A 26,718-nucleotide genomic window follows, 5' to 3' on the forward strand; every position below is an offset into this window, starting at 1 on the left:
CAGCTTTCAACAAAAATATCTTCATTTGTGTTCCGAAGATGAACGGAGGTCTTACGGGTGTCGAACGACATGAGGGTGAGCAATTAATGACAGAATTTTCATTTTTGGGTGAACTAACCCTTTAATCAACATAGCTTTTTACAGAAAATATTCAGATGTACCACCTTTGTAATCATTAACATTTTCATTAGTAACTGTATATTTAATTACACTTTTTTTTCCTCAAACTGTAACTGATTACGGTTACATTTATTTTGTAATTAAATTAAGTAACTCGATACATGTATCTAGTTACTCCCCAACACTGGTGGCGCTCTCGTCTAATATTTTGTAAATAAAGACTAATTATGTTTTTTTGTGCAAACAAACACGTCGCTTCATAAAATTGAGTTTAAACCACTGGAGTCATATGGATTACTTTTACGATGTCTTTACTTTCTGGGGCTTGAAAGTGGCAACCTTGTGTAGGCTAATCATCAATGGAGGGACATACATTTCATTAAAGATTTCATTAAAAATATCTTCATTTGTGATGAACAAAAGTCTTACAAGTTTGGAACGACATGAGGGTGAGTAATTAATGACATAATTTTCATTTTTGGGTCTACTAACCCTTTAACATCAACATTTTACGTGTTTTTAATGCAACCTTCTCCCTTATATTTTGGTCAGTTTATGCAATTTTATATTATTCATTTGAAATAATTAAAAGAGAAGTTTCATCCTTGTTCAACTGGTCGAGGGATTTACAAAGTAGATTAGTAATAAGTAATGCAATGCTTTTTTTAGAAAGAGTAGTCTAAATACACTGGTAAAGATGTAATGGTAACATTTTACAATAAGATCAAAAATGAATGATACTGCTACAGTATTTATTAATGCTAATTTCAACATTTGATGATAAATTATAAATAGCACCATCATTATTATCATCACTAAACAATAAAATAACAATAAAATAGTAATTGTTTATTAATATAGTTTGATATAATATGTATTGTTTGAATAAAAACAATAATACAAAAATCGAATTGTTTCATTGTTACTATTCATTTATATTGATTCAATAAAATTGCATTATTGAGTGTACAAAAATAAGACCATGGAAAAAGCCATCACAGTGGGTGATTGCCCTCCTCTTCATCATAATCATCTACCAATCTAATGTTGCTTCTGTTGACTTTGCTGAAGGTTATTATAGATAACTGTCATAGACCAATCGCACTGATCCTGAGTCAGTGCGCCGCAGCGGCGCTTCTCCCGCACATCCGGGTGTCGCTGCCTCGACAGCGCAGACTCGTCGCGGTGATTGCAGCGCTCTGCGTTTCCGCGTTAGCAGTGGGGGGAACCAGCCGAGGGGAGGGAACGGAACACAGCGAGATTGGCCAAATCTAACTGGATTACGTTGTCCGTGTCGCGATTAAAATGAAAAAGAAGTGACATTTCGACCCGCCGGCCTTGTCCAGGAAACGAGCGTGGGATTATGACATTCGCTCGGGCACGAGACGGGATGACAACACTGCCTGACATGTGAGACATCAGGACGAATACAACAACAGTGCGCTTGTGTGGCTGTCTCCGCCACCTTCTGTTTATGATCGCTCTGTTGGTGCACATTTTGCATTCGTTTTGCATTTGCTGGAGGTAATATGAAGAAGTTTAATATCAGGAAGGTGTTGGACGGCTTGACTGCGGCGTCCTCTTCCTCCTCCTCCGCCGCTGCCGCGTCCCCTCAGTCGGGAAACCGGGAGAATGACATGATTCAGGAGACCCTGCAGTCAGAGCATTTCCAGCTCTGCAAGGTGGGATTAGTTATTGTGATCTCATACAGGGGTGTGTGTGTGTGTGTGTGTGTGTGAGTGGCGCCAACTCGCCTCAATATTCTAATGATATTCTAATGCGCGCGAGAACGCATATAAAAGCAGCTCAGCTCGCCAACGGTCGGTCGATGGGTTTCAACTCGCCTCACAGCCAGTTAAATCACCCCACACTCGTGTTTTTTTTACCGTCACCGACTGGAATAATCACCCAGAGGTCGGTTCTTTGAGATAAATCACTCGTGTGACGTCCGTTGACAGTTGACTAATCGGTGTGGGTTATTTTAAGACGAATTAATTTACTCTTTAATTACTTTAGGAGCGAGATAAACTGATTTAAGTTAGTATGAGGTAAAATGAGTCATTTTAAATGACAGACTAATTTCTGTCATGCCGAAAGGCGTGTCAGGCTCGTCTGTCAAGAAATAGCTGTGCCTAATGTCTTGTCTAGTAGTTTAATTCTGATTTTAGAAAGGCCGCTTTTCTAGTGTGAATGCATGGTTTATGTTCCAATTCGCTGGCTGTTGAAAATCGTAGTAGCTAAAACTAACATAAATAATACAATATTATGAAATTATTTAAAAATATCTAATATTTTTCTCTAATAACAACAACAGTAATAATTGAAATCATATTGGTTTATTAAATATTATTTGATATTAATAATGATCATTCATTAAAAGACTATTGTTTAAACTAATAAATACTATTGTTTTATTATTATTTGATTTACCTTTTATTTAATATACCGCATTGTTTCTGAATATGACAACCCTGATTATAAGATGACCCCCCCCCCTTTTCAAGATGTACCTTTTAGAAAAAGGCTTTTTGATAAGGAAAACAATTTTCGCACTGCATATTTTTCATATTTACATTTTTATATCGAAAGTATGATAAATACTGGTAAAATGTACCAACGATCACATTTAAAAATAAACACTTTTTGGCATACCATAAAAATAACCTGTAGGCCATCTGAATTATATAACAATTAGCATAAGCTATCTCATAGGCCTACTAAAAACCATTTAGCCTACCAAAGTTTTATGAACAATAGTAGTGAAATCTTATTGTAGTTTTGAAATCCGGCAGCGATGCATGCAAACATGACAATCACACGGTTCTTGGTTGGTAAGCTTTTATTTTACTATTTGCATTTTTAAGAAGTCTTTTTGCGCTCTCGCGATCTTCTGACACACCTCATTTCTTGGCACACTCGTTTTACGCGTATTTGGCGTGCCACCTATTGTTAAGTGTGTATTATTGACATGTAAAAGTCTAGTATAAGACGAACCTGTTTTTTTTTCAGATGTATTTCTAAGAAAAAAAAACATCTTATATTCAGAACAATACGGTAATTGTAATATTATTGCGTCACTGTGAATGGTGGATCTTCATCATAATCATCATCTAATGTTGGCAGGCCTATTATTGATTTCCTAAAGCAGGGGTCTCCAAACTCGGTCCTGGAGGGCCACTGTCCTGCAGAGTTTAGCCCTAACCCCAATTAAACACCTGAACCAACTAATCAGTATCTTACAAGGCCCTAGTTAGACACTGATTAGCTGGTTCAGGTGTGTTTATTTGGGGTTGGAGCTAAACTCTGCAGGACAGCGGACCTCCAGGACCAAGTTTGGAGACCCCTGTCCTAAAGGTTATTTTGGAACGAGGGAAACAGATTTAAGTTAGTATGAGGTAGAATGACTCATTTCTGTCAAACTCGCCTGTCAACATACCTCTCTTGTCCGTTTTAGAACAAAACGGCTCCTTCCTTTATTAGTGTGAATGGATGGTTTATGCTGATTGTTAAAAAACGTAGTAGCTAAACAGTTCATCCCTGAGATAAGTCTAAAAGTGACCACATTTTAGGGTGACCACCAGATTTTGAAACAGGGGACATTTCCTAGTTAAGTAGTCAATTGGAAATACATGTTTGTGTGTCCGTTTACCATTTGTGGGTTCCATTTACTATTATTATAATGAATAATTATGATGATGTTTGTGGGTCAAACCCTAGCTGGTTTTACTGCAATTCACCAAAAATCACACTATGAAAAATAATAAATGGTTACTATTGCAAACAGCAAACAGATCAAACAGTATTGGGTCATTCTGTATCAAATCAACCAGTGGTCCCTGGCTAAAATGTTTGGTTTTGATTTTATTTTTCTTCTGGTGAAAGACATGCATAAATGAAGAAGAAAGCCAAAATATTAATGTCATGGATGTGTAATCCACTATTTTGTAGAGAATGACCTAAAACCTAAAATTACAAAAGGACTTTAAAATTAAGATACCAAAAGAAAAGTTGAAGAACCAGTATCTTAAAGGATATTAAGAGATCTTTAATACTTCTCGAGTTACAGGCATGCAAACTTCTGGCAAAAAACACAAGAACTGACACTGTTGGCATATAATGTAATTTGGCTCTAATTCTCAGGTGAAAATTTTCCATTTTGACCCTCTACAAAACAGTGGATTACTCAGTAAATATACATCCACATGCCATTTAATATTTTGGCTTTCATCACTATTTATGTTTGTCTTTGTTCAGAAAAAATATGAACAAAATAAAAATTTGAGCCGGGGAAGTTTCTGAAGTGTGGTTGATTTGACACGGAATGACCTTAAAGTTATGACCTTAGAAAAACACAACATGAAATAAATATGAGAACATATGATATATATTTTTTAAATTTCCTAATTTCCTATTTTAATTTTCATAAACTGTGAATATACTGTATACAGTAATTACAACTTTTTAACTTTTCAAAAGTCATGTTATGTTTGTGCTTTTGGGAATTGCTGCATTGTGGCGGCAGAACCTTTTGGTAACGTTTAATTGTGTGCAAATTCTGCAAAACAATCCGGCACCCTGTTATATAACAGTATTACTTTAATATTAGTTAGCATGGGACTACTTTGAAACTGACAACAGTGGAAAAGTTCTTATCGCTAATAAAAAGATAGCCCTTGCTGACTAATGTTTTGTGTTTTTCTGTATTGTTATTTCTTGTTTGTATTATTGATTTATCTGCAAGAACCAACAGTTTACCTCATGTATACTGACATACTCAAATGATGATTATGCACCGATCTAAGGATGTTTCCGCATATGTAATGTTTAACTAACATTGTTTTCTTTGCTCAAGTCTTTCAGAGATTATTTTGCTACAGAATGAATAGCCCCTTTCACACACACAGTCTTTACTGGTAAATTACCGGTAACAGCTCATGTGGGAACAGGACCTTTTCAAAAATACTGGTAAATTGGTTCTTGCAATTTACTCGTCAGGAAAGTTGTAACATTACCAGTATATTACCGGTAATGTGCACTGTGTGAACACGGAATGAAGATTACTGGTATATTCACATATGGAATCAGAACTCACTGACGTAAGAAGTCTGCTTTGGGCCAATCATAAAGACTTATGAAGATGACGTGAGTTACTCCGTGCTGTTTACTGTAAGGTTTTTTAATAGTTTTTCTATTTAAATATGCGCTTAATTATCATCTTTGACCGTTGCACCACGTCTCACAGCAGTTGGATATGCGAGTGTCGTGTTTTAAGAGCGAACCGTTATGTGTGTCACTCAGACATCAGAAGGATGTTGTCAAATTGAACAGATAGTAAACTAAAGTGCTTCTCCTCATGCGGGCGGATGAAGACTACGGCGCTGCGTTTAAAAATAATTTCCTATGACTGACATCACAGAATTTACCAGTAGTTTGCTGCTGATGTGGTCTCTTATTGGTAAAAAGCCAGACCGCTTTTGCTTGTGTGAACAGCATATTTACCGGTGAAGTCATTCTGGTAATTTTACGGTAATTTACCAGTATTGCTGTGTGAAAGGGGCTAATGACTGACATGGAATGATGTTATCTGTCCTGCCTTTTTTTCTAAAGGAAAACTCTACTTTAAAAAAATTACAATTATTTATTGACCTTATTTCCAATGGAACAGAAATTGAGAATTTTTGTGTATCTTTACGCAGATCTTTTCCATATTTTTCATAATAACATGTCTGTAAAGCTCGTGTGTTTTTTTTTTTTAATGTAAAAGAGCTTCAGATTGGAATATAGGTTATTTCCTGAAAATATCAGCTTCTAAATTGTATTATCCATTCCACTTCTTTTTATTGCTGCATTGTGTTTGGTCACAGAGAGGGTTATCAGCAAATAACTACTTACATTTCTGCCAGTTTCATCAAATTGGCTTCAGAAGACTCAGAATATAGTGCACTTGATAGACGTGGTCAACACAGGTTTAGATCAAAATATGAGTAAGAACTTTCATTTTTGTTTGAGCTATTCCTTTAAGAACTTCATTGACATGTTTGTAGTCTAATGCAAATCATGTTCTGCTTCACAGACACTGCGACATGGCTTTCCCTATCAACCCTCTTCCATGGCTTTTGACCCTGTACAGAAAATTCTGGCTATTGGCACGCAGAGTGGAGCCCTAAGACTGTATCCTTTTTTATGAAGATCTGGCAACATAGCTAGCCTAACTCACTTAGGAAAAATAAGTGTCAAATGCGGATGTGTTGTTTGTGTATATTTAAACAGAGGCAGTCCTCCCACCCTTCTGTGTTGAAAGTATTGTAATGGACTTGTTCAAAGCATCTTTTATTCCTGACCTCGACACAAACATTTGATTACATGCGTTGCAAAATACAAGTAACAACATCCTCTGGTAAATAAGCTTCTAAGAGGCTTGGTGTTCCCCCAGGAGATATGAATATTCACCCTAGAGAACCCTCATAGGAGCTACTGGCTCAACGGAACTAAAGGAAAGACACCCAAGCTTGTAGAAAAAGAAGCATAAACATGATCAAAACATGCCTAGAAATCAACATGCCTATTATTTTTTGATTGACTGATGTGTGTTACACCCAATGCCAATATCTAGAAGGCAGGGCTGATATAATGCAGATGTATGCGCTTTTTTTGCCAGAGCGACTACATTTTGTTAGAGGTTGCACTGGTACGACTGCCACGTTGTCAAACTGATAATAGCTACCACTTTTGTTGCATATAAAAAACATCAAATGGCAAACTAAAACCAGAGCCATAGAGAGAGAGAGTTGCGACAACGGAAGTTCAAAACGCTTGATAGTCACGTGATTCATGTAGACCTCGAATAGTTCCAGGAAGTGCTTTGGCGGGCAATTCAAATTGATAGTCACAGTGACAGAACTGCGATTTTTGGTAATTAATAGTCAATAAATGCATTGATTTTCAATACTTTTATTACACATCGACATGTGTATGTAGCATGAGTATGTAGTTACAGCGATTGTTGTTTTTAAAATATAAAAAAAATGAATGATGAATAATCTACACGAGCAGGCTTTAATGTACAAGTTATTTTGATTAAGATGTGCTGATAATTTAAAATCTTACTGATTAAACGTCTTACCTTTTAAAAGTGCATCACAAACGGTCTGTTCTACTGTAACTCTATGGCGCGGCTGCTACTTCCGGGGACTATTGAGAGTCTCCACGAGCCGCCATTGCTGGCTCTGACTAAAACGAAAGCGTAAAGAAACTGGACTTCTCGTTTGAGCGGCACAGCGCAGACCGTTTGTCAGCTCAGATCAATGATAGAGCTCAGAACAGGTTTACTTGCAGGCCGATCTTGATTCTCGAGCATGAGACACTGTTACTGGGAGATCCAGTGAAAACGTGCTTGAATTCGCAGTAGTAGTAATAACATCGCTGCGAGATCTAGAGAGAAGCATTCAAATGCAGTGGAGAATTCTCTGTTATAAACCAAATCAGATCAAACAGCTCTGATGTGGAAATCAGGAAACAATTGTGCCATGAATGAACAAGTTGAAGAAAGCTTTTCAGTCCACAAATCAGCAACATTCACCATGGATTTAATGTAGTAATGCTAACTGTAACCATGGTATTGTGGCAGAAATAGTCAATGTTTTTAGGTTATTAATTTCGAGTGAAATTCAAGCACTTTTTTCAAGGACAGTGCTTCACAGCACTTCAAAGCTCTAAATATTATCCAACTTAAACATTACTTTTAATGTTATTACCAAATTTTACATTTTTTATGTTTTTACATGTTACTGTTGTTAATTAAAGTTAATTTTATCTGCATCTTAACTCAAGCTCAGTGCTTTAATAAGTCAGATGTGCATTTCCAAGAAATAAAAATGTAATATTATTAGTTTCTGCACTTATTAATGCAAAACAATAGTCATTTTATGATTAAATTAACTTTATGATGTAAAATCCCGACCCCCCAGAGTTACCAAATCAGGTGCTTGTGCCACCTTCTCTAGAACTTAGTGGCACCGGTGCTACTGTTCTCAAATGTTAGTCTGGAGCCCTGCATTGGGCATTTCAAAAGTGGTGTTTTATATGCTCAGTCATCAGTGAGAAGGCCAGTTGATTTGAGGCAGTAAAAAAAATCAAAGGATCCAGTTTCTCATGAGTCTCTTCAGTTTCTCAGAGTCATGTATATGAGCAGCCTCATTTCAAAGGCACATTTCCTAGAAGCAGGGTCTTTATCCCTAGAGGAGCTGCGCTCATTAATGATATCCACTGTGGCATGAGCAGCTCTGTTGCCATATGTTGCAGAGCTCGTCTCATCATTGGTGCTGCAGACTATCTGCCAGAATGCCACCTCGCACGTGCTGGAAACATCGGCGGTCCTGCTGGGCACGTCTGTTAGAGCCACACACACTCAACCAAGCTGCTCCAGCTTATTTCTGAGTGTTTTCATGTTCAGATATACACCACAACATTATTTATGTCAAAGGAAACATGGCTATAAAGTACAGCTGGGTGGTATGTACTGTGCAACAGTAGATATGTGTTAACTGCTTGAGATATCTGCATACATAAATTAACAGTTAGCCCAAGTACTTACATCCCTTAGATCTTCACTCAACTGTTTGAAATAGTTTTTAATTGAAAAAGACAAAATTCATGTTGTCTATTCACTGTCGTCGTCCTCCTGCCACATACTCTCTTTGGTCGTGGTCATCGCTGGTTTACATTAGAAAAACAAGCGCGTTGATATGTGAAGTTATGGGTGTTGTGCACTCAAGTACTTGATGGCTTCTGACAGCGCCGACTAGTGGTTGAAGTAATCGATTACCCGACTGGTCTACGCAAGCCCTAGTATAGACCTGCGTTCATTGTCTTATAGTTTCTATTTCCACAGTATGTAGGTAAGATCTTACGGATTTATGAATGAATCGCTTTTTTTAGGTGTGTTCACACTTGGCATGTTTGGTTCAATTTAAATGAACCCTGGTGCTATTGCTCTGTTAGTGCGGTTCATTTGAATGAGTGTGAACGCTACCTTTCGAACTCTACACCGCTGAAAAGATGGGTCTCTGTCCGCTTCCAAATGAGCTCTTGTGCGGTTTGAATGAAATATGAATGCAACACAGACCAAAAACATCTAAACAAACCAAAAACAGGACGTGATGTCACAAAATGCAACCCTAAAAAGGACAGAATGCTCAAGCATACCTGTTTTTTCTCATAGTTGTGGTGTTTCCCATCACTGTTTGGTACAGGCATCAGAACTAGCAACATTAGGTCTTGGCTTGTGTGTGATGGAGGGATTCCTACCACTCTTGATGTTGTCAGCCCCATCATTTACCATCGTACAGTGTTTCCCCTATAAATTTTTCCAGCAGCAGTGCTGTTACGTGCCGGAGGTTGTTACCAAGTCGTGCGTGGGGGGGTCTGGGGGCATGCACCTCCGGAGTAATTTTTTTTAAAATAACATCTTAAACCATGAGTAAGTTTTGTGGATAGAAATGGACATTTTGAACATTAAAATCCAAATGAAACTTTTCATTAGTTTAAAAGGTGACTAGCTTACATAGCCTATTTTACTTCACTAACCTCCAGGGATGTGCAGAAGTTCCTAAGGGGCAGGGGCTCAAATGTAAAAAAAAAAAAAAAAAAGTTTTGTGTGTGTGTAAAGTTTGGATACTATTTTATGTTTTTGCTAAAAGTCTCTTATGCTTATCAAGCCTACATTTATTTAATCAAAAATACAGAAAAAACAGTAACCTAAAATATTGTGAAATATTATTACACAATGTTCTTTGTAACTTTTTATTAATCAAAGAATAAAAAAAAAGAAAAGAGCATCACATAACATACAAGAGCTGCAAGTCATTTTCTCTTTGCCTTTTGTTGTTTGATTCACATTAATGGCTCAATCGTCAGCAGGTTTATTAGATGCTGCCCCTTTAAGACCAAAATGGAGATCTAATCATATCATTCTTCCATTGATTTCTCCCAACTATTTACGGCCATTTAAGATAAATGTGTGTTTAAGTGAATACTCTCCATGCCGGTCATTTTGAGATATAAAGGCTATTTGTTGTGTATTTGATGGTTTAGTCGCGCAAGCCGGTCCGTTTCGCAGCGTGCGCGGCGCGCACACATACACACACACACACACACACACATACCCCCGCCTTGAACTTGGAAACGGCGTCTATTGCGCGGATTATTGTGCTTTTAATTTTATCAAACACGTCCTGCAATTTAGCCATAGTGGAGAGAGCATTTGACACCAATCACGGATTGTGCTGAATCTGACGTTTAATGCATGTTTGGGGAGAAATGACAGCGCGCGCTGTGAAGGGAAGGAAGTTGCGCTAGACGGAACGCGGGTATATTTTATAATAGTTTTACCTCATATCTTCTTTTCATAATCCTTGGGGGAAATAAAAATAAAGCGAAAATAAGATTAATATCACAGCCCTAAAGTGTAAGCAGACTACAGTTTTGTTTAGTTCTCTGGCAATCGTCAATCTCTCTCTCTCTTTTACAGTGTGTAAGTGAATGTCGTGATATTACTGATCATGTAAAGATTTTGCAGCAGCGCTGAAAATCCAGCGGCGGCGCTGCGCCGCTGTGAATACATTGTAGGGGAAACACTGTCGTATGTACGCATATACAGCGAGCGCATTTAGCCAAGCACACAGCATTGTTTTGGATGTAAAAATACATGTCATAAAAGCCATTTATTTTTCTATCTTTGGGTTGGGTGTTAAAAATGACAGTGTAAATGCTAAGCAAACCAGGACTAAATATATGACTTTCTATTTTTGGTCCAGACAAAAAAAACAACATGAGAACCGAACTACAGCACACCCTTAAAGTCTTCCCGGTCTACTGAGATCTGTTATGATATCTGCTTCAAACATTAAATAAAACATTACGCAAATCCACTTCACCTGCTTAAATACTCTGTACATGTATTTAATTCGAAAGATGGCTGCACACTTGTTTCTCTGGGGAATAAGGTCTATACACACCGATCAGGCATAACATTATGACAGGTGAATAACACTGATTATCTCGTCTTCATGGTACTTGTTAGTGGGTGGGATATATTAGGCAGCAAGTTAACATTTTGTCCACAAAGTTGATGTGTTAGAAGCAGGAAAAATGGGCAAGCGTAAGGATTTGAGTGAGTTTGACAAGGGCCAAATTGTGATGGCTAGACGACATCTCCAAAACTGCAGCTCTTGTGGGGTGTTCCCCTATCAAAAGTGGTCCAAGGAAGGAACAGTGGTGAACCGGCGACAGGTGGCCATGGCTCATTGATGCGCGTGGGGAGTGAAGGCTGGCACGTGTGGTCCGATCAAACAGACGAGCTAGCCTCTCAGCAGGATAATGTGCCCTGCCACAAAGCAAAAATTGTTCGCGAATGGTTTGAGGAGCACAACAACGAGTTTGAGGTGTTGGCTTGGCCTCCAAATCCCCCAGATCTCAATGTGGGATGTGCTGAACAAACAAGTCTAACCCATGTAGGCCCCACCTCACAACTTACAGGACTTAAAGGATCTGCTGCTAACATCTTGGTGCCAGATACCACAGCACAACTTCAGGGGTCTAGTGGAGTCCATGCCTCGACAGGTCAGGGCTGTTTTGGCAGCAAAAGGGGGACCAACACATTATTATGCCCAATCGGTGTATAATGTAAATTCCTACTGAAAAGGTTGCATGGTTGCAAGGCCAGACTTGGTGTTGTCAGATTTTAAAATTGAGAGTGCACTCGTTTTATGCTTTTGTAATGGTGTGCTTTGGATTGGCCATCACTGTATCAATGGAATTATGTCCTTGTGGAATGTCACAAGTCTTCTCTGTCGTGTATAGTTGAGTTGATTGGCTCAGACCTCATGCTCAGCTGTTGCCTGGATGTGTTAATGTGCAGCCAGAGCTGATGGGCTTACTGTCATTCAGTCGATTGGGCTATTTATCAAAAGACAGGATGTATCGATTTGCCTCATTGCCTCCAGCATTGGGGAACACCGCCACAGCTCAGCAGACACAAACTCAATGAGGTGTTTACTAACAGTAAATATCTAATTTTACATGATTGCTCCCTTGTGTTTCTATCTGTGTGTTCATATAGAAGCCTTGCAGGACATCCAGGGGGTTTGGTGGAGTTTCAGCTGTCTTGGCTTTCTAATAAATACTAGCAGTTTGTTTAAGACTGTCACTTTTGCCGGCATTTAAAAAAAAATGCAGTCTCTTTGCTGCTTGGTAGAGTTTTTACAAACTTCAGTGCTAAGGAGCAAACGTTTTTGAGGTTTTATGCATGAATAATTTACAAATTGATTCTTTGTTCTGATTATGCTCTGTGGTCTGATGAAGTTTTGTGCGTGCTATAAAGACTTTTTAAACAAAACTGTAGTGTTTCTTAAATACGCTCGTTGGCAGTGATAGATTGAGCTTTTAAGGTTAATGGATATTTTTTTCTTTATAATACTTGTTGAAGAAATTGGAATCTTCTGTGTTTAACAGACAAAAAGATTTGTGAAAAAACTTGAGTTTGAGTTAAGCGTCACATTTTGAGAAAACCCTCCTTTGCATCTGTGGATAGAAACACCACAAACCACTGTGGTTTACCAAATGAGAAGGTTGCCATCATTTGTTTTTGAATGCAACTTTCTTTTATCTTTTCTTATTTTGTAGATGTCTCGCTCAAGCTGAGTACTGCATAATCTTGTAAGGACTTCAAGAAGTCAGGTGATGCTGTCATAGGGTTAAAAAGCTTGTGACTAGCTTACTTAGCCAGAACATTCCTCATACATGGGTTCCTGTTTTATTTTGGAAGACCTAAAGAGTAGATTAAATATACTAGTTCTGTTTTTTATTTAAAGTGAGTGAACTATATAAATCGTTAGAATTTGTGATCATAAATATAGAATTGTGATATTTATTTAGTATTGTGTATTTATATAGATTGTGTATTTATAGCCCATTCTTGGATATTCAATGTACTGAAATGAAAAATATAAAAATTTGGCGTGTAACTTATTCTGCATGTTTGTGCTGCAGACAAAAATTATATCTCAAATCAGTTGACTTGTTGTGAACCTTTACACATTTTTGCAGGATGTAAACATCCATAATTCATGTTCGTTTATTCAATATTACTCAGTTAATAATGCTTTCATCTCCCAACAAGAATGTAGTACTTCAACATAATTAAGGCCCAATCTCAATTCTATTTTATACCCCTTTCCCCTTTGAGTTTCCTAAGACAATGCAGAATGATACAGAACATACAAGACTAGTGGAGCCACTTTACCATAGGGCCAAACTGTTCTCTTTGTTTATTAACCGTTCCGTTCTGTGCCAATATGAGCCGGCTGGTACGGATATGGTTTCGTTTTCTACTGTGGTGCTGCGATAACGGACCTCTTTGCAACGTAATACAAACGAGTCAGTTGTTGCTTTAAAGGGATAGTTCACCCAAAAATGAAAATTCTGTCATCATTTACTCACCCTCAAGTTGTTCCAAACCTGCATGAGTTTCTTTGTTCTGCTGAAGATATGTTGAAGAATGTTTGTAACCAAGCAGATAGAGCAACCATTGACTACCATAGTAGGGAAAAAAATACTATGGTAGTCAATGGTTGCTCTATCTGCTTTGTTACAAACATTCTTCAAAATATCTTCTTTTGTGTTCAGCAGAACAAAGAAACTCATACAGGTTTGGAACAACTTGAGGGTGAGTAAATGATGACAGAATTTTCATTTTTGGGTGAACTATCCCTTTAACACACGATACGTGATGTATAGCGACTGCGTTATGAAAGATGACCAGATATTTATTTTAACTGGATATTAGCGCGTTTAGCAAGCTACGGAGAAACTGGCAGCCAGGCAACACACAAGTGATCGATCCCGAGTGGCATCACTACACGCATTTTAGCAGCACGGTAGTCTGTGTATGCAGGGAAATTCCTCATACCCCTTCATTCGAAGTGTGGTTCTGAAAAATCTTCATTGGAAGGGCTATCTGGCCCTTACCCCTACCACTCCAGCCAAAAAAGAATTGAGACACCCCTATGGGATTGGGCCTAAGTCTATTTTACAGAATTTCACAGAATTCCGAACCAAGGTCAGTGCAGAAAATGCTGGAAAATTTCCACCAGGGCCTGGTTGTTCCAGACTAACATTTGAGAACAGTAGCACCGGTGCCACTAATTTCTACAGATGGTGGCTACTGCGGCGAATTCGAACGCTTCCTCGCTGGACCTCCCAGCGCTGTGTAGTAACAGTGCCGCGTGATCAAGATCGCCCCACGAGTAAACCTGTTCTGAGCTTGCGCTTCTGATAAACTGTACGCTCTGCGCAGCTCACGTGAGAAGCTTTCATTTGCATTTGATATTTTTCAAATGGAACAGAAATGGCAGCTCTTATCGGTTGGACAACGTGGTGGTCGCACCAATGTGACCTCTACCAAAATTGAATTGCACCGGCAAGAAAAAAGGTCTCAAAATGGAACAATTTGGTCGTAGTCTCGAGCCCTTTTGTTCGTTTTCTTGTAAGTGATCAGATGCATGTTTTTACCTGGAGGTCGAAAAAGGACATCCAAACAGTTGGTCCCGAGCCATCTAGAAGAATATAAATATATATACACCACTCAGAACACATTTTCAGTAGCACACGTTTAATATACAACAGTAAATTAAACCACTTGGGTGGAATAAGAACGGTTGAGAAATGTATCTGAACGAGGAAGTGCCACCCAGGAACTGTGTGCTGAAAACTGATATCATCTTCAGTTCTCTTCATGCTTATTTACGTAGCCAACGACGCCTTACAATTCATGCTCGAAGCATTTTTTATTAGGCTTCAGCAATGGTATAAATTGAATTGATTAGTGCTATTTTTGGTATCATCAGCGCTGTTTCAGTGGTGATTGCCCTGTGATCTATGACCCTCTCTTCTCTGCTCCTCCTGTAGGCTGCTGTTGGCAGCATCCAACTCCAAGTGCTTTAAATAACGGCCATTTGAGACTCCTCCAGTTTGTTTAAGGCACCCAGGGCCTGTTTGATTACTGTTCTTAATCTTGTTTGGACAGATCCTATCTCTACTTTATCACTCTGAAACATACTAATGGCTCAAGTTCGGCTTGGACAGGGAGGCAGAGTGCAAGCCGTGGAGTCAAATAGCTCTATAATTTTATGTTGTTGTTTTTTTTTCATTGCGCAAAGAGCTTGTCATTACTGTGCTATATCTGTTTTCAGAAGCATGTTGAAGAAGGATGCAAGATTCTGCTGTAGATTGGATGATTAGATATTAATGTTTTTAATATCTATCTAGCAATGTCCTAGCAACCATTCAGAGTTTGTCTCTGTTTATAATATTAGAAATGCCTATCAACACTTTAGCAATAAGAACACCTACCTAGCAACACCCTAGCAACCAACTATCAGCATCTTTGCAACACCCAGCAATGCCATTATCTATGTCTGTCTTTCTCACTTTGAACTTGCTTTCGATTTCTAGTTAATAGATTGAGTTTTTCCATTACATATATTTGAGTCTCCTTTAATGAACTAATCAAGCTCTCTTGGCCAGAGAGACAGAATTTTAATTATGCTCTGATGACAGTTTTATAATAGATGTACAACCTTGTGCTGTGTGTGGCTAGTTCTCTGACTAGTCACCTTCTCCGTTATCTCGTCATCATTCATATCTCCTCTCTGTTTTGCTCTTCTCCTCATTGTTCTCTCTTTTCAGAGCTGGTTTACTGCCTTGTTGGCACTGTTCAGTTTCCAGAAACAAATGTCAGCGGTTGCAGGGACCGTTGACAAGTTTGTCTGCTTCAGCTGCATTGTAATCTTTTGCACTTGAGGCCTGTGTTATTAGGGCATATAGAATGACAGCACCCTTATCAGATTGCACGGCTGTTTGCTCTCAGCGGAAACCCCTGTTGTTTGAAGTGAGTCATCCATTGTGGTCGGCAATATGACGCTTCAGAAAGTACAACTTTTGTGTGGATTTCACATTTGAAATGTTACAGAGCTCTCAGAGCTCAGTTTGTACTTTATAGCACTTAAACCATGTTGCATGTGAATATTGAATATTAATCAGAAGGATTTTAGGGCGAATCTCATGAAACCAGGTCATATTTCCCCCCAAAATCAACTGCTGATCATTGTCATGCTAAATAGTGTTGCACTGCCTTTGATTATTTTGATATAAATCAGCATAGATGCTTTTGCAGTGAAGTTGTACTTTTGAGAAATTGTCATAAAAAAACAAATGCAGATGAAACATCATAGATGAGCAAAGTTCTGCACTTCAGGACAGCGATTTTTGTGTTTACTCATTGTAAAGTGTCCCTATTTAGGAACCCAGCTGGAATGTTTGTTTAATTTTAGTGAATCCAGGTCCTGACATCTTTTCCAGCATTCATCTCAACCCTGTGTTTAGTGGATGGTCGGTTTTAGGTTAGTCTCTCAAGCCAGCCTATGGTGTATTCTGGCCAAGGGACTGCCCGCTTAGACAGAAAGGGGCCATTTGACTGACATTTAACACAACCTGTCAGTTAGCTTTTTCCCGCACATACACTATATTGCCAAAAGTTTTGGGACGCCTGTCTTTACATGCTCATGAACTTTAATGACATCCCATGCTTAATCCGTATGGTTTAATATGGAGTTGGCCCACCCTTTGCAGCTATAACAGCTTTAACTCTTCTGGGAAGGCTTTCCACAAGGTTTAGGAGTGTGTTTATGGGAATCTTTGACCATTCTTCTAGAAGCACATTTGTGAGGTCAGGCACTGATGTTGGACGAGAAGGCCTGGCTCACAGTCTCCGCCCAAAATAATCCCAAAGGTGTTCAATTGGGTTGATGTCATGACTGTTCACAAATTAGAAGCAAAGAAATTGTCCAAAATGTATTGGTATGCTGAAGCATTAAGAGTTCCTTTCACTGGAACTAAGGGGCCAAGCCCAACCCCTGAAAAACAAACCCACACTATAATCCCCCCTCCACCAAACTTTACACTTGGCACAATACAATCAGGCAAGTCCATTGCCAGACAGTGAAGCATGATTCGTCACTCCAGAGAACACGTCTCAACTGCTCTAGAGTCCAGTGGCGGCGTGCTTTACACCACTGCATCCGACGCTTTGCATTGCACTTGGTGATGTAAGGCTTGGATGCAGCTGGTCGGCCAAGGGAAACCCATTCCGTGAAGCTCTCTACGCACTGTTCTTGAGCTAATCTGAAGGTCACATGAAGTTTGGAGGTCTGTAGCTATTGACTCTGCAGAAAGTTGACGACTTCTGAGCACTGTGCACCTCAGCATGCGCTGACCCCACTCTGGGATTTTACGTGGCCTACCACTTTGTGGCTGAGTTGCTGTTGTTCCCAATTGCTTCCACCTTGTTATAATGCCACTAACATTTGACTGGGAAATATTTAGTAGTGAGGAAATTTCACGAATTGACTAATTACACAGGTGGCAACCTATCACGGTACCACGTTTGAATTCACTGAGCTCCTGAGAGCGACTAATTTTTTCACAAATGTTTGTAGAAGCGTCTGCTTGATTTCATACACCTGTGGCCATGGAAGTGATTGGAACACCTGAATTAAATTATTTGGATGGGTGTCACTGTCCCAATAGAGGGTATGCATTGATGTCACATTCCCACCAGAACACGCCCCCTCAGCCGGGACTGAGTGGCAGAAGAGCTGCTGCATGACTGGATTTAATTGGTGAAAACGCAAGTAAAACAAATGGTTATCAGTTTAAACTAAAGGTTGGACTCAATATAGTGTTCCTTACAACTTACCAAAGATCCAGTGATCCATGGATATTGACATGCAGCCAGGAATCGTGTTTCCTGACATTTATATGAGCCTGATTTCGATAAATAAATATTTATCACTGTCAGTCATCACAATTTCGAGAGTAAATCCTGCATTTATATGCGGATGGGCCTACCTATTGAAGCGTGTATATGGCCTCTTGTCAAGAATGGAAAACTCTTATTTACATAATGTGTACACTTTGTTAGAGAGGATTTGAGTGTGTGCAGAACTCGGCACTGGACAACTCGAGCAGTGAGTTGATTCTAACTTCAACACCTGTGATTGGTCATTGCCAAGAAATCAACAAACATATCTGTGATTGGCTTGATTACTCACCAAAGCGAAAACACGTTGGAAATTGAATAATTTGACGAGTGCAAATACAGATATTTTGCCAACTCTTTTTCGCAAAAAATATGTTATTATTAGGAAGAAAACCGATCCTAGACCAGCAGTTATTTCCCTCTAAAAGCAATCAGTAGCATAAGCAGCAGGCGGCAGTGGTTTAAGTGAGAAAATTACACGCTATTATCTAGAGATGCTCCGATCAGCATTTTTGGGGCCGATCACCGATTACCGATCATCAAGATCATGATCTGCCGATTGCCGATCACTGCCGATCACAGAATGGCAGGAGAATGGCAAACTTTTATCTATAATCTCGCAGAGTTTGCATCATTTGTAGAAATGAAACTAACTCTAACTGAGTCAAGATCTTGAAGAACCAACAAGTGTTTATTTTAGAAAATGAGAACTTAAGGCTACTTAGGCCATCTTTCCCAAATAAATGTATATATTAAATGTATATAATTATCTCACTTAAATATTTGATCATGCAGTGCACTTTTGTTTTAAAAAACTATTTTTCAGGTAGGTCTAACATTAGTATTAAGATAAGAAATACCAAAGACATTTAATAAGAAATCAAATGTAAATTAATATTGGTCTTCCCTGAATAAATTAAATTAGTTTAATCCTTACACTTAAGGTTGCAAAAGTTAGTCATTCAAGAGCAGTGAGTGTCATAAAGGTTCAACACAAGACAAAGAGAAACTCAGAGACAGCAGCAGTTTATTCGACAGCTGTCACTTTAAGAGCGAACAAGGAGACGGTTACATGCAGTTGCACAAACGTTCACTCGCGAGTCACGACGGGGTTTACGTGCACACTCGTCAAGATGGTCATTTAGTACATACATTTGTGTGTATCTGACCATTTCAACGCAATTTGTACTCGCAAGCTTTTTGTGAGATGGCCTGTGTGTGTGTGTGTGTGTGTGTGTGTGTGTGTGTGACCGTGACTCTCCAGACCGTGCGCGCGCGTGCTGAGTTAACGTTTTTTTTTTAACACTGGCAAGACTTAAAAATAAATGCAAATGATAAACTTTAGTGACCATGCGATACTGCCTCGATTGTGCAAAGTGGCAAATCCTGTCAACTGTGCAGCTTGATTTTAGTGCAGATGCGATGCGCTGATGTGAAGCCATTTGAGCATTTGCAAAGGGAGAGAGAGAGCGCGCGCTCACGCGGTGATTTCACCTGCGCTGTTTGTGAACTTACATCCCACAGAAAGTTTTCAAATGACTGCGTAAGTTATTTAATTTAGAAATATGAATTGTACCTCACCTTCAGCATTATAATTATTTTACCCGCGCTGGAAAGAGAATGAGACGGTGTCGCTGCATATCATGCCCTCTCACGGCAGGTGCGGGTTTTATGTGTCGTCAGCTGCGATCGGTTCATGAGATCGGCCTTTTTGGAGACCGCCGATCATCCATCCCAAAGCGATTATCGACCGATCGAGATCGGTTGCCGATCGATCGGAGCACCCCTACTATTATCAAGTCCGTCTACCTCGGTCCCTGTCCGGAGGTGGGCACAGGGATGTTCATGGGGTCCACGGCCAAGCCCCCCTCCGACCCCCTCGCTGGCGCCGGGCCTTGTTTTGTGTGTTTTCAGCAGCATTCACGGTGAAAACCAATGCTGCCTATCAGTCTTTTTGCCACTCAGTGGACGTAACCGCAGTTAATCCGGCCGACGGAGCCGTCACATGCATACCCTCCATACTTTTGGCAATATATTGTATGTTAAATGCATATAAATGTATATTTACAGGTGAATTTAAATACAACAATAATTCACCGGTGTGCAACAAAGTAGTAGCCATTCATTGAAAATATAGGGAAAAATACATTTTGCTCAGTTTTTGTTCATAATGAAGTGCACATTGTAACTGCAGTTTAGTTTTGCAGTTTTTTTTATTTTATTTTCAGTTGGCAAAGATATTCTTGTTCAGTGGTATATTTTGTTTTCAAAGTAATATGCATGACACTGCATATGCATTAACATTGATGATGTTACTGCATCCCCCCCCCCCCCCCCCCCCCTCTCTCTTCGGTTGGTCTCCGGCTCCCATGGTGAAACGTGGAGAGCTGCTGGCTGAGTCTGACCCTGGGCTCTGATCCAGTGTCAGAGATAGCTTAAGCTGAGGAGAAACTGGCTGGTCAAGGGCCTGATGCTTACACTTATGAATAAATAATGAGTCAGTGGTCTACTGAAACTTATTTATAACAGCCCTCTATTATTTATTCAGTCTGTTTGCCAAATATGGTATAGGCAAGTCTACTGTATAAACATCCCTGTTCTGTTTCCCATCAGGGCGTCTAAAGACATGGGACGTGCAACATTTTTACTTTTTTTTTTTACAGAAACCAAAATTCAAGTTTTTATTTACCCGAAAACTAAAATTAAATTTATGAATTTTAGAAATGAATTTAATCTTGAGTCATTTCTGTAAGGAAAAGCACTGAATGTGCCTCTCTGTCATTAAAATTTTTTTGGCCCCACTTTATATTAGGTGGCCTTAAGTACTATGTACTTACTGTGTTTAAATTGTATTGCAAAACACTTTAGCTGATATTGAGGTGGGATACGGGTAGGGTTAGGGGCAGGTGTGGTGGTATGCTGGGTAAGTTTAAGGGTAGGGTTAGGTGTAAGGGAATTGTCAACTGTGTAATTACAAATGTAACTACAGAAATTAATTACAGATGTAATTACATGCAGGTATTTTTTTAAAATGTAAGTACAATGTAAAAACATGTTTGAACACAAGTGCATTGTATCAAATGAGCACTTCTATAAAACAGACTAAACCCATTTTTATTAATAATATTTGCCATAGTATTGGTTATCTGTCATAAATATGGTGCTGCTTGCCTGTGCAAAAAAAAAAAAAAGCCACAAAAATATTTAAAATAACTAAAGATTTTCCATGTCCATAATATCTCATTTAGTGCAGTCAAAAAGCTCACCTCTATGATTTGCTGGTGCCTTGTTACTGAATTGTTCAATAAGTAAATTTATAAATGTAAACAAATAGGTACTGCAGGTTAGGGATTTGAATCCAATTTAATAGTGGCGGACTAATTGTAAGTTTCTGGTTTGTGAATCTCCAGTGCATATCATAAAGAGGCCGTGTTACAGTGAAATATTAACATGGCTCATGCATTAGTTTTTTCTTTATTTTAGTTTTATTGCCCTCTTGCACTGTCTGGTGCTGTCCTGTACCCAAACTGTTGTGTCAGCAAGGTGAGTTCATCTTCAGTGCAATGGCTCTTTTCCTGAGCACAATGTTGCTTACCATAATTGATCTGTTTAACAGAGGGTGTTTTACTTGGGGTGTTTTCACATTTGGTCATTTTCAATCTCTACAAATCTTCGCCAGATTTGCCAGAAGAAGCAGTTCATTCTCATGTTACGCAGCACGTTTGAGCTTCTGCAAGAACCAATGAGGTTCATTCTCATGTTACGCAGCACGTTTGAGCTTCTGCAAGAACCAATGAGATTCATTCTCGTGTTACGCAGCACATTTGAGCTTCCGTGAGAACCAATGAGGTTCATTCTCGTGTTATGTATCACGTTTGAGCTTCTGCAAGAACCAATGAGGTTCATTCTCGTGTTACGGATCACATTTGAGCTTCTGCAAGAACCAATGAGGTTAATTCTCGTGTTACGTAGCACATTTGAGCTTCCGTGAGATCCAATGAGGTTCATTCTCGTGTTACGTAGCACTTTTGAGCTTCTGCAAGAACCAATGAGGTTCATTCTCATGTTACGCAGCACGTTTGAGCTTCTGCAAGAACCAATGAGGTTCATTCTCGTGTTACGCAGCACGTTTGAGCTTCTGCAAGAACCAATGAGGTTCATTCTTGTGTTAAGTCAAAGTGTCAGTTGCGTAGCTGCCAATGCAGGAACCGAAATCTCTCAGATTTCATCAAAAAGATCTTCATTTGTGTTCTGAAGATGACTGAAAGTCTTGGGTGACTAATTAATGACAGAATTTTCATTTTTGGGTGAATTAACCCTTTAACATATCAGGTACCGTAAAGCTTCACATACTGTTTGCTGATAGTGTGAACTTATACGGCTCAGGTCTTATAAATATTTTTCACAATTGCAAGTTACTCAAGAGGAAATTAGTACATTGCTGCAGGAAGCCGCTGATTCAATGCGGATGAGAAACCCATTTCCTGTTTATAGTGTCAACTATTTTAGAATTCCTTCCTTGGCATTAGAAGTGTGTTAGATGTCCTGAGGTAACAACATACAGTGTCCATATGTTGTTTTGCAGGGTTTTCCATTTGGCGGATAAGTAGCTCTCTAATATGAGGTTATTGCTATAGCGAGAGCCTCTTTTTACTCGCCACTATTGTATTTTATATTATACAGACGTTGAATGTAATCTGTAAAGTATCTGCATGTTTTATTTGGGATTGTGTGAAAGATATTTCAATCTAACAGGAGATAAAGAGCTCTTGTTAGTGTAAACGCACAACAACACAACAGTTTCTTCACCCATTGTGAAGCTCTGGAATCTGCAACCTGTGAGGAACAGTACTCGCATTTGTGCCTAAATGCACATAGAAAGCATGCAATGCAGCGCAGTGCTGATGAATATGAATGACTGTTTGACTGTAGACAGTCAGTGTTGTCCCGCTGGAGAGGGGGTTTATGGGAGCATTTAGAGTGCAGTACTCCAGAGGGCTGAAACTGCATTCACAGACAAGACTTAAGACTCCGATTAGGGATTTTGTATAATCTTGTTAGTTAAGTCAATGGACAAGACCCTCGGTAATATGACGCAGAGTCCTCTGGGAACACAGATTTTCCCTTTAGTGACGCAACCTGTTGGTTTTCATAATTTTTTTTGTTGTCTATGGGTGGTTGAGAAGTAACATGGACATCAACTTATTTTCTCTCAACATGGTTTTAAAGTTAAAATATATATAATTGTATAAGATGCATATATTTAGGTGCTGTGACTTTTTGCAGTTTATTTAAATAGTCCTATGGTACAGTATGTAGTCTCTCAATTAAAATCAAACTGGGGGTTTTTTCTTTCTTTAGAAACAATAGAAACAAATGGGGAATGGTAAGAAAGTTGGAGCTATTTTTTTGTTCACAAGAAGTAGCTCTCAGATATCTCTCAAATTTGACATGCGTTTATCAGTGCTGTTTGCCGTAAACGCATGTAAGAATAATATACATTTGAGTCTGTTCCTCACTCAAAGATGTTGTGTGACTTATGAAGACTTGAAAGCATATGGATTGCTTTTATGGTGATTTTATTTTTTTATTTTTTCTTGCCGGGAAATATCCCCAGCCAGTTTCATTGTATTGAATTCTGCCTAAAATCTCATCTCAAAAGAATAAACATATTATTGTTGGAATTGCATGAGGGTGAGTGTATGATGACCGAATGTAATTTTTTGAATGCAATTTTTATACAATAATCATATTCTGGATTTAGCACATTTGTCAGGTAGTCTGAGGTGTTCAGAGATGTATGTACCTTAACTGAGCCTGCAGATTCGGCCGAGCAGGAGTGGAGTGTTACTGCCAGCATGAGAGCGGATCGGCTGTCATCCAGCTGGAGTTTCTTGTCAATGAAGTGAGTTCTGCCCTGTCCATCTGTATGGTCATTTCATCTTTCTCACTTTCTCTCTTGGTTTTATCCCTCTTCCTGTCATTGTCTGTCGCTTTGGGTTGAATAGTTAGTCTTTTAAAATTAATAATATGTTCAATATGTAGTAAATTACAGATTTAGAGCTGTCTTTTTTGTGTGCGTTTGGTCCATAGGGGGCACTGGTTAGTGCTTTGGCAGATGACAGTATTCATTTGTGGAATCTGAGGCAAAAACTTCCTGCCATTCTCCATTCTCTTAAATTTAACCGGGAGAGGTAAGCATTCTGCATTCAAATAAACCATGCACCACTACATTAAATAAATATATGATCTGCGTGTTTCAGAGTAAAGTGTGGCAACGTGTTCTTTTACATGTGAGCAGTTCGTTATCCACCGGTGTTTACAGCGTCTCAGAGTAGCTCGGTTCGCAGTAAATGCTGCTCCTCACAAACTCAATCTGTGCATCTGCTCTGCATTTGGTCGCTTTAATGAGCATTTGGGAACGCAACATACACCAGTAATCTTCGCAAACTCTTACTGAGAAGCGCTTATCATTAAAAGAAAAGCTTTAAGGGCTCCCTGCGGTCCTACATCAAAATAAATGTTTGATTGTTTAACGTTTGAAAATGAAGGAATTTAAATAGCCATAAATATTAGTATTGTAATTTTGCTTGTTGTAATGTAAAATAAAACTATTATTATTATTATAATTATTATTACATTATACTTTTTTACAGTTTAATATGACAAGCAGTATTAATAGTATTTCTTATTGTTTATATTTAGTATTTTTCATATTTTTGTTAATAAAATAATGATAATACTTATTTTTTTGTAGATATATTCATATATAATCACACAATTCTGACCAAAATGTGCAGCCCTACAAACAAGTCCAACAAACCTGGATTTTTTTTAAATCATTCTCAATTTTTATCAGACAAATTGCAATTAGATTTTTTTTTCCTCCAAATTGTGCAGTCATAACTGTTACTATTGCTTATATTTAGGATTAAAGGGACAATATGATACAAATATCCAAAAACCACTAGAAGAATTTGAGATATTTTGTTGACTTGTGTACTTACAATATCCCAAATGTTTCCAAGATTGTTTAAATCCAGAGAAAAAAGCAATTTTAACCAGGACAGGGCCATGCATCGCCTATCAATGACATACCCACGTTACCCTCAATTTATTTGGTAGAAACCATGGAAACACCAAAGACGCTTTGATATATTATGTATTTTATTAGACAGGTGAGCAACTGTTTGGATACATTCATCGACAGAAAGCTAATCATTGTTATATAGCTCAACGCAGTTAGTCTTATTGTTTAAATCTGTTTTTCTTGAATTACCGCGAGTACCATGTTTAACATGCCTAACATTGATCTAGCTCACTGCAGTGTGCAACAAGTGTCTCATAGTAGCCGCCGAGTGAACGCACAGAGTTCTCGTTCTGCTCCAATGCCTTTCAGCTCCAACCTGCTTCATAATACAGTAACATTAATAAATCTGTAATACATTAGCTCATTCATGAATAGGATTTCTGCCCGAGTTCCATCAGATGGCAGCGAAAATTCCATATTGTGCCTTTAGGGGTTTATTCGAAACATTCTAAACATGCTATCTCTAAACTCCTTATCAACTGCATAGCAACGCCCCAGCAGCCACCGAAAATACTCTAGCATTGTGGCAGCAAGGTTTGCGCAGACAAACACCACTCACATTTACTTAAGAAAATGCAAAAGTTGGCCTTTACCTGGGCAAAGTGCCCATTTTAGTTTCTGCATTTTGTGTTTAATCAGCAGACCAGCCTAGAATAAAGGGTTGAAATGAATGTTTGTTCAGAGACAAGAGGGCAGGACAGTTCTCAAGTGTCCTTAAATGCATATAGACTTGATTTTTCTCCCATTCATAAGACACACAATGGCAGTAATGCACAGTCTTCCACAGTAATGCCAGTTGATTTATCAACCGTGACTCATTCATTTTGCCAGATTTCACTCTGCTGTTATTGCCATTTCGTTCTTAATGCGTCACGGTGCACAAATCAGTCAAATTTGAACCATCGTATGAGATAATCACAGTGAATATTTCACTTTGATTAAGGTCAGTTCTCTCTTTGTCTCTTGGCAGGATCACGTTTTGCCATTTGCCATTTCAGAGTAAATGGCTTTACGTTGGCACGGAAAGAGGGAACATTCATATTGTCAATGTGGAGTCCTTCACCCTCTCAGGCTATGTCATCATGTGGAACAAAGCCATTGAACTGTAAGGGTCTGACTCTCCATGTATTGACACCATGATCTTCAGTGATTCTCATGAGTTTTTTTAAATTAAAGGTTGTTTTTCTAATTAAAGATGCCCAAATATTTCATCACGCATGATCTCTGCATAACACCTTTCAAAACATTTTCATCATAAACTGTCACTTCTCTTCAACAGTTCCTCAAAGACTCACCCTGGACCTGTAGTTCATATCAGCGATAACCCCATGGACGAAGGGAAAGTACGAAGATTAAATATGTTTCCTGATTGCTCAGCTTTCAGTTTTCACCATTTAAGAAAAGTTGTGTTTCTTTTGTGCAGCTTTTAATTGGTTTTGAGTGTGGCATAGTTGTGCTGTGGGACTTGAAATCAAAGAAGGCTGACTACCGGTACACCTATGATGAGGTGAGGCATTGTTATTGTAGATAATAGTTGTATCCCTGCATTGTGACTGAATCTCAGATTTTGAGGTCTTTGTCTTTTTTTTATTTAAGGACAAATTTAGAGCATTTTTAAGCAACGCAATTACTT

At 38.7% G+C, this 26,718-nt stretch overlaps 1 protein-coding gene across 4 annotated transcripts in view; it reads left to right on the top strand.

Moving 5' to 3' along the window:
- Positions 1 to 1,288: 1,288 nt before the first annotated feature.
- stxbp5b (syntaxin binding protein 5b (tomosyn)) overlaps positions 1,289 to 26,718 on the top strand; it is a 64,473-nt gene continuing 39,043 nt past the window's right edge. For all 4 annotated transcript variants that reach the window (XM_079832340.1, XM_079832337.1, XM_079832339.1 and 1 more), the window contains exons 1-7: positions 1,289 to 1,802; positions 6,194 to 6,291; positions 23,819 to 23,900; positions 24,089 to 24,189; positions 26,056 to 26,190; positions 26,365 to 26,428; positions 26,509 to 26,592. In XM_079832340.1, the coding sequence (XP_079688466.1) occupies positions 1,650 to 1,802; positions 6,194 to 6,291; positions 23,819 to 23,900; positions 24,089 to 24,189; positions 26,056 to 26,190; positions 26,365 to 26,428; positions 26,509 to 26,592 (717 nt within the window). In that variant the 5' untranslated portion in view covers positions 1,289 to 1,649. The remainder of the gene's footprint in view (positions 1,803 to 6,193; positions 6,292 to 23,818; positions 23,901 to 24,088; positions 24,190 to 26,055; positions 26,191 to 26,364; positions 26,429 to 26,508; positions 26,593 to 26,718) is intronic.

Source organism: Gobio gobio (assembly GCF_949357685.1).
Source record: "Gobio gobio genome assembly, chromosome: 13".
In the NCBI taxonomy this organism is placed as follows: Eukaryota; Metazoa; Chordata; class Actinopteri; order Cypriniformes; family Gobionidae; genus Gobio; species Gobio gobio.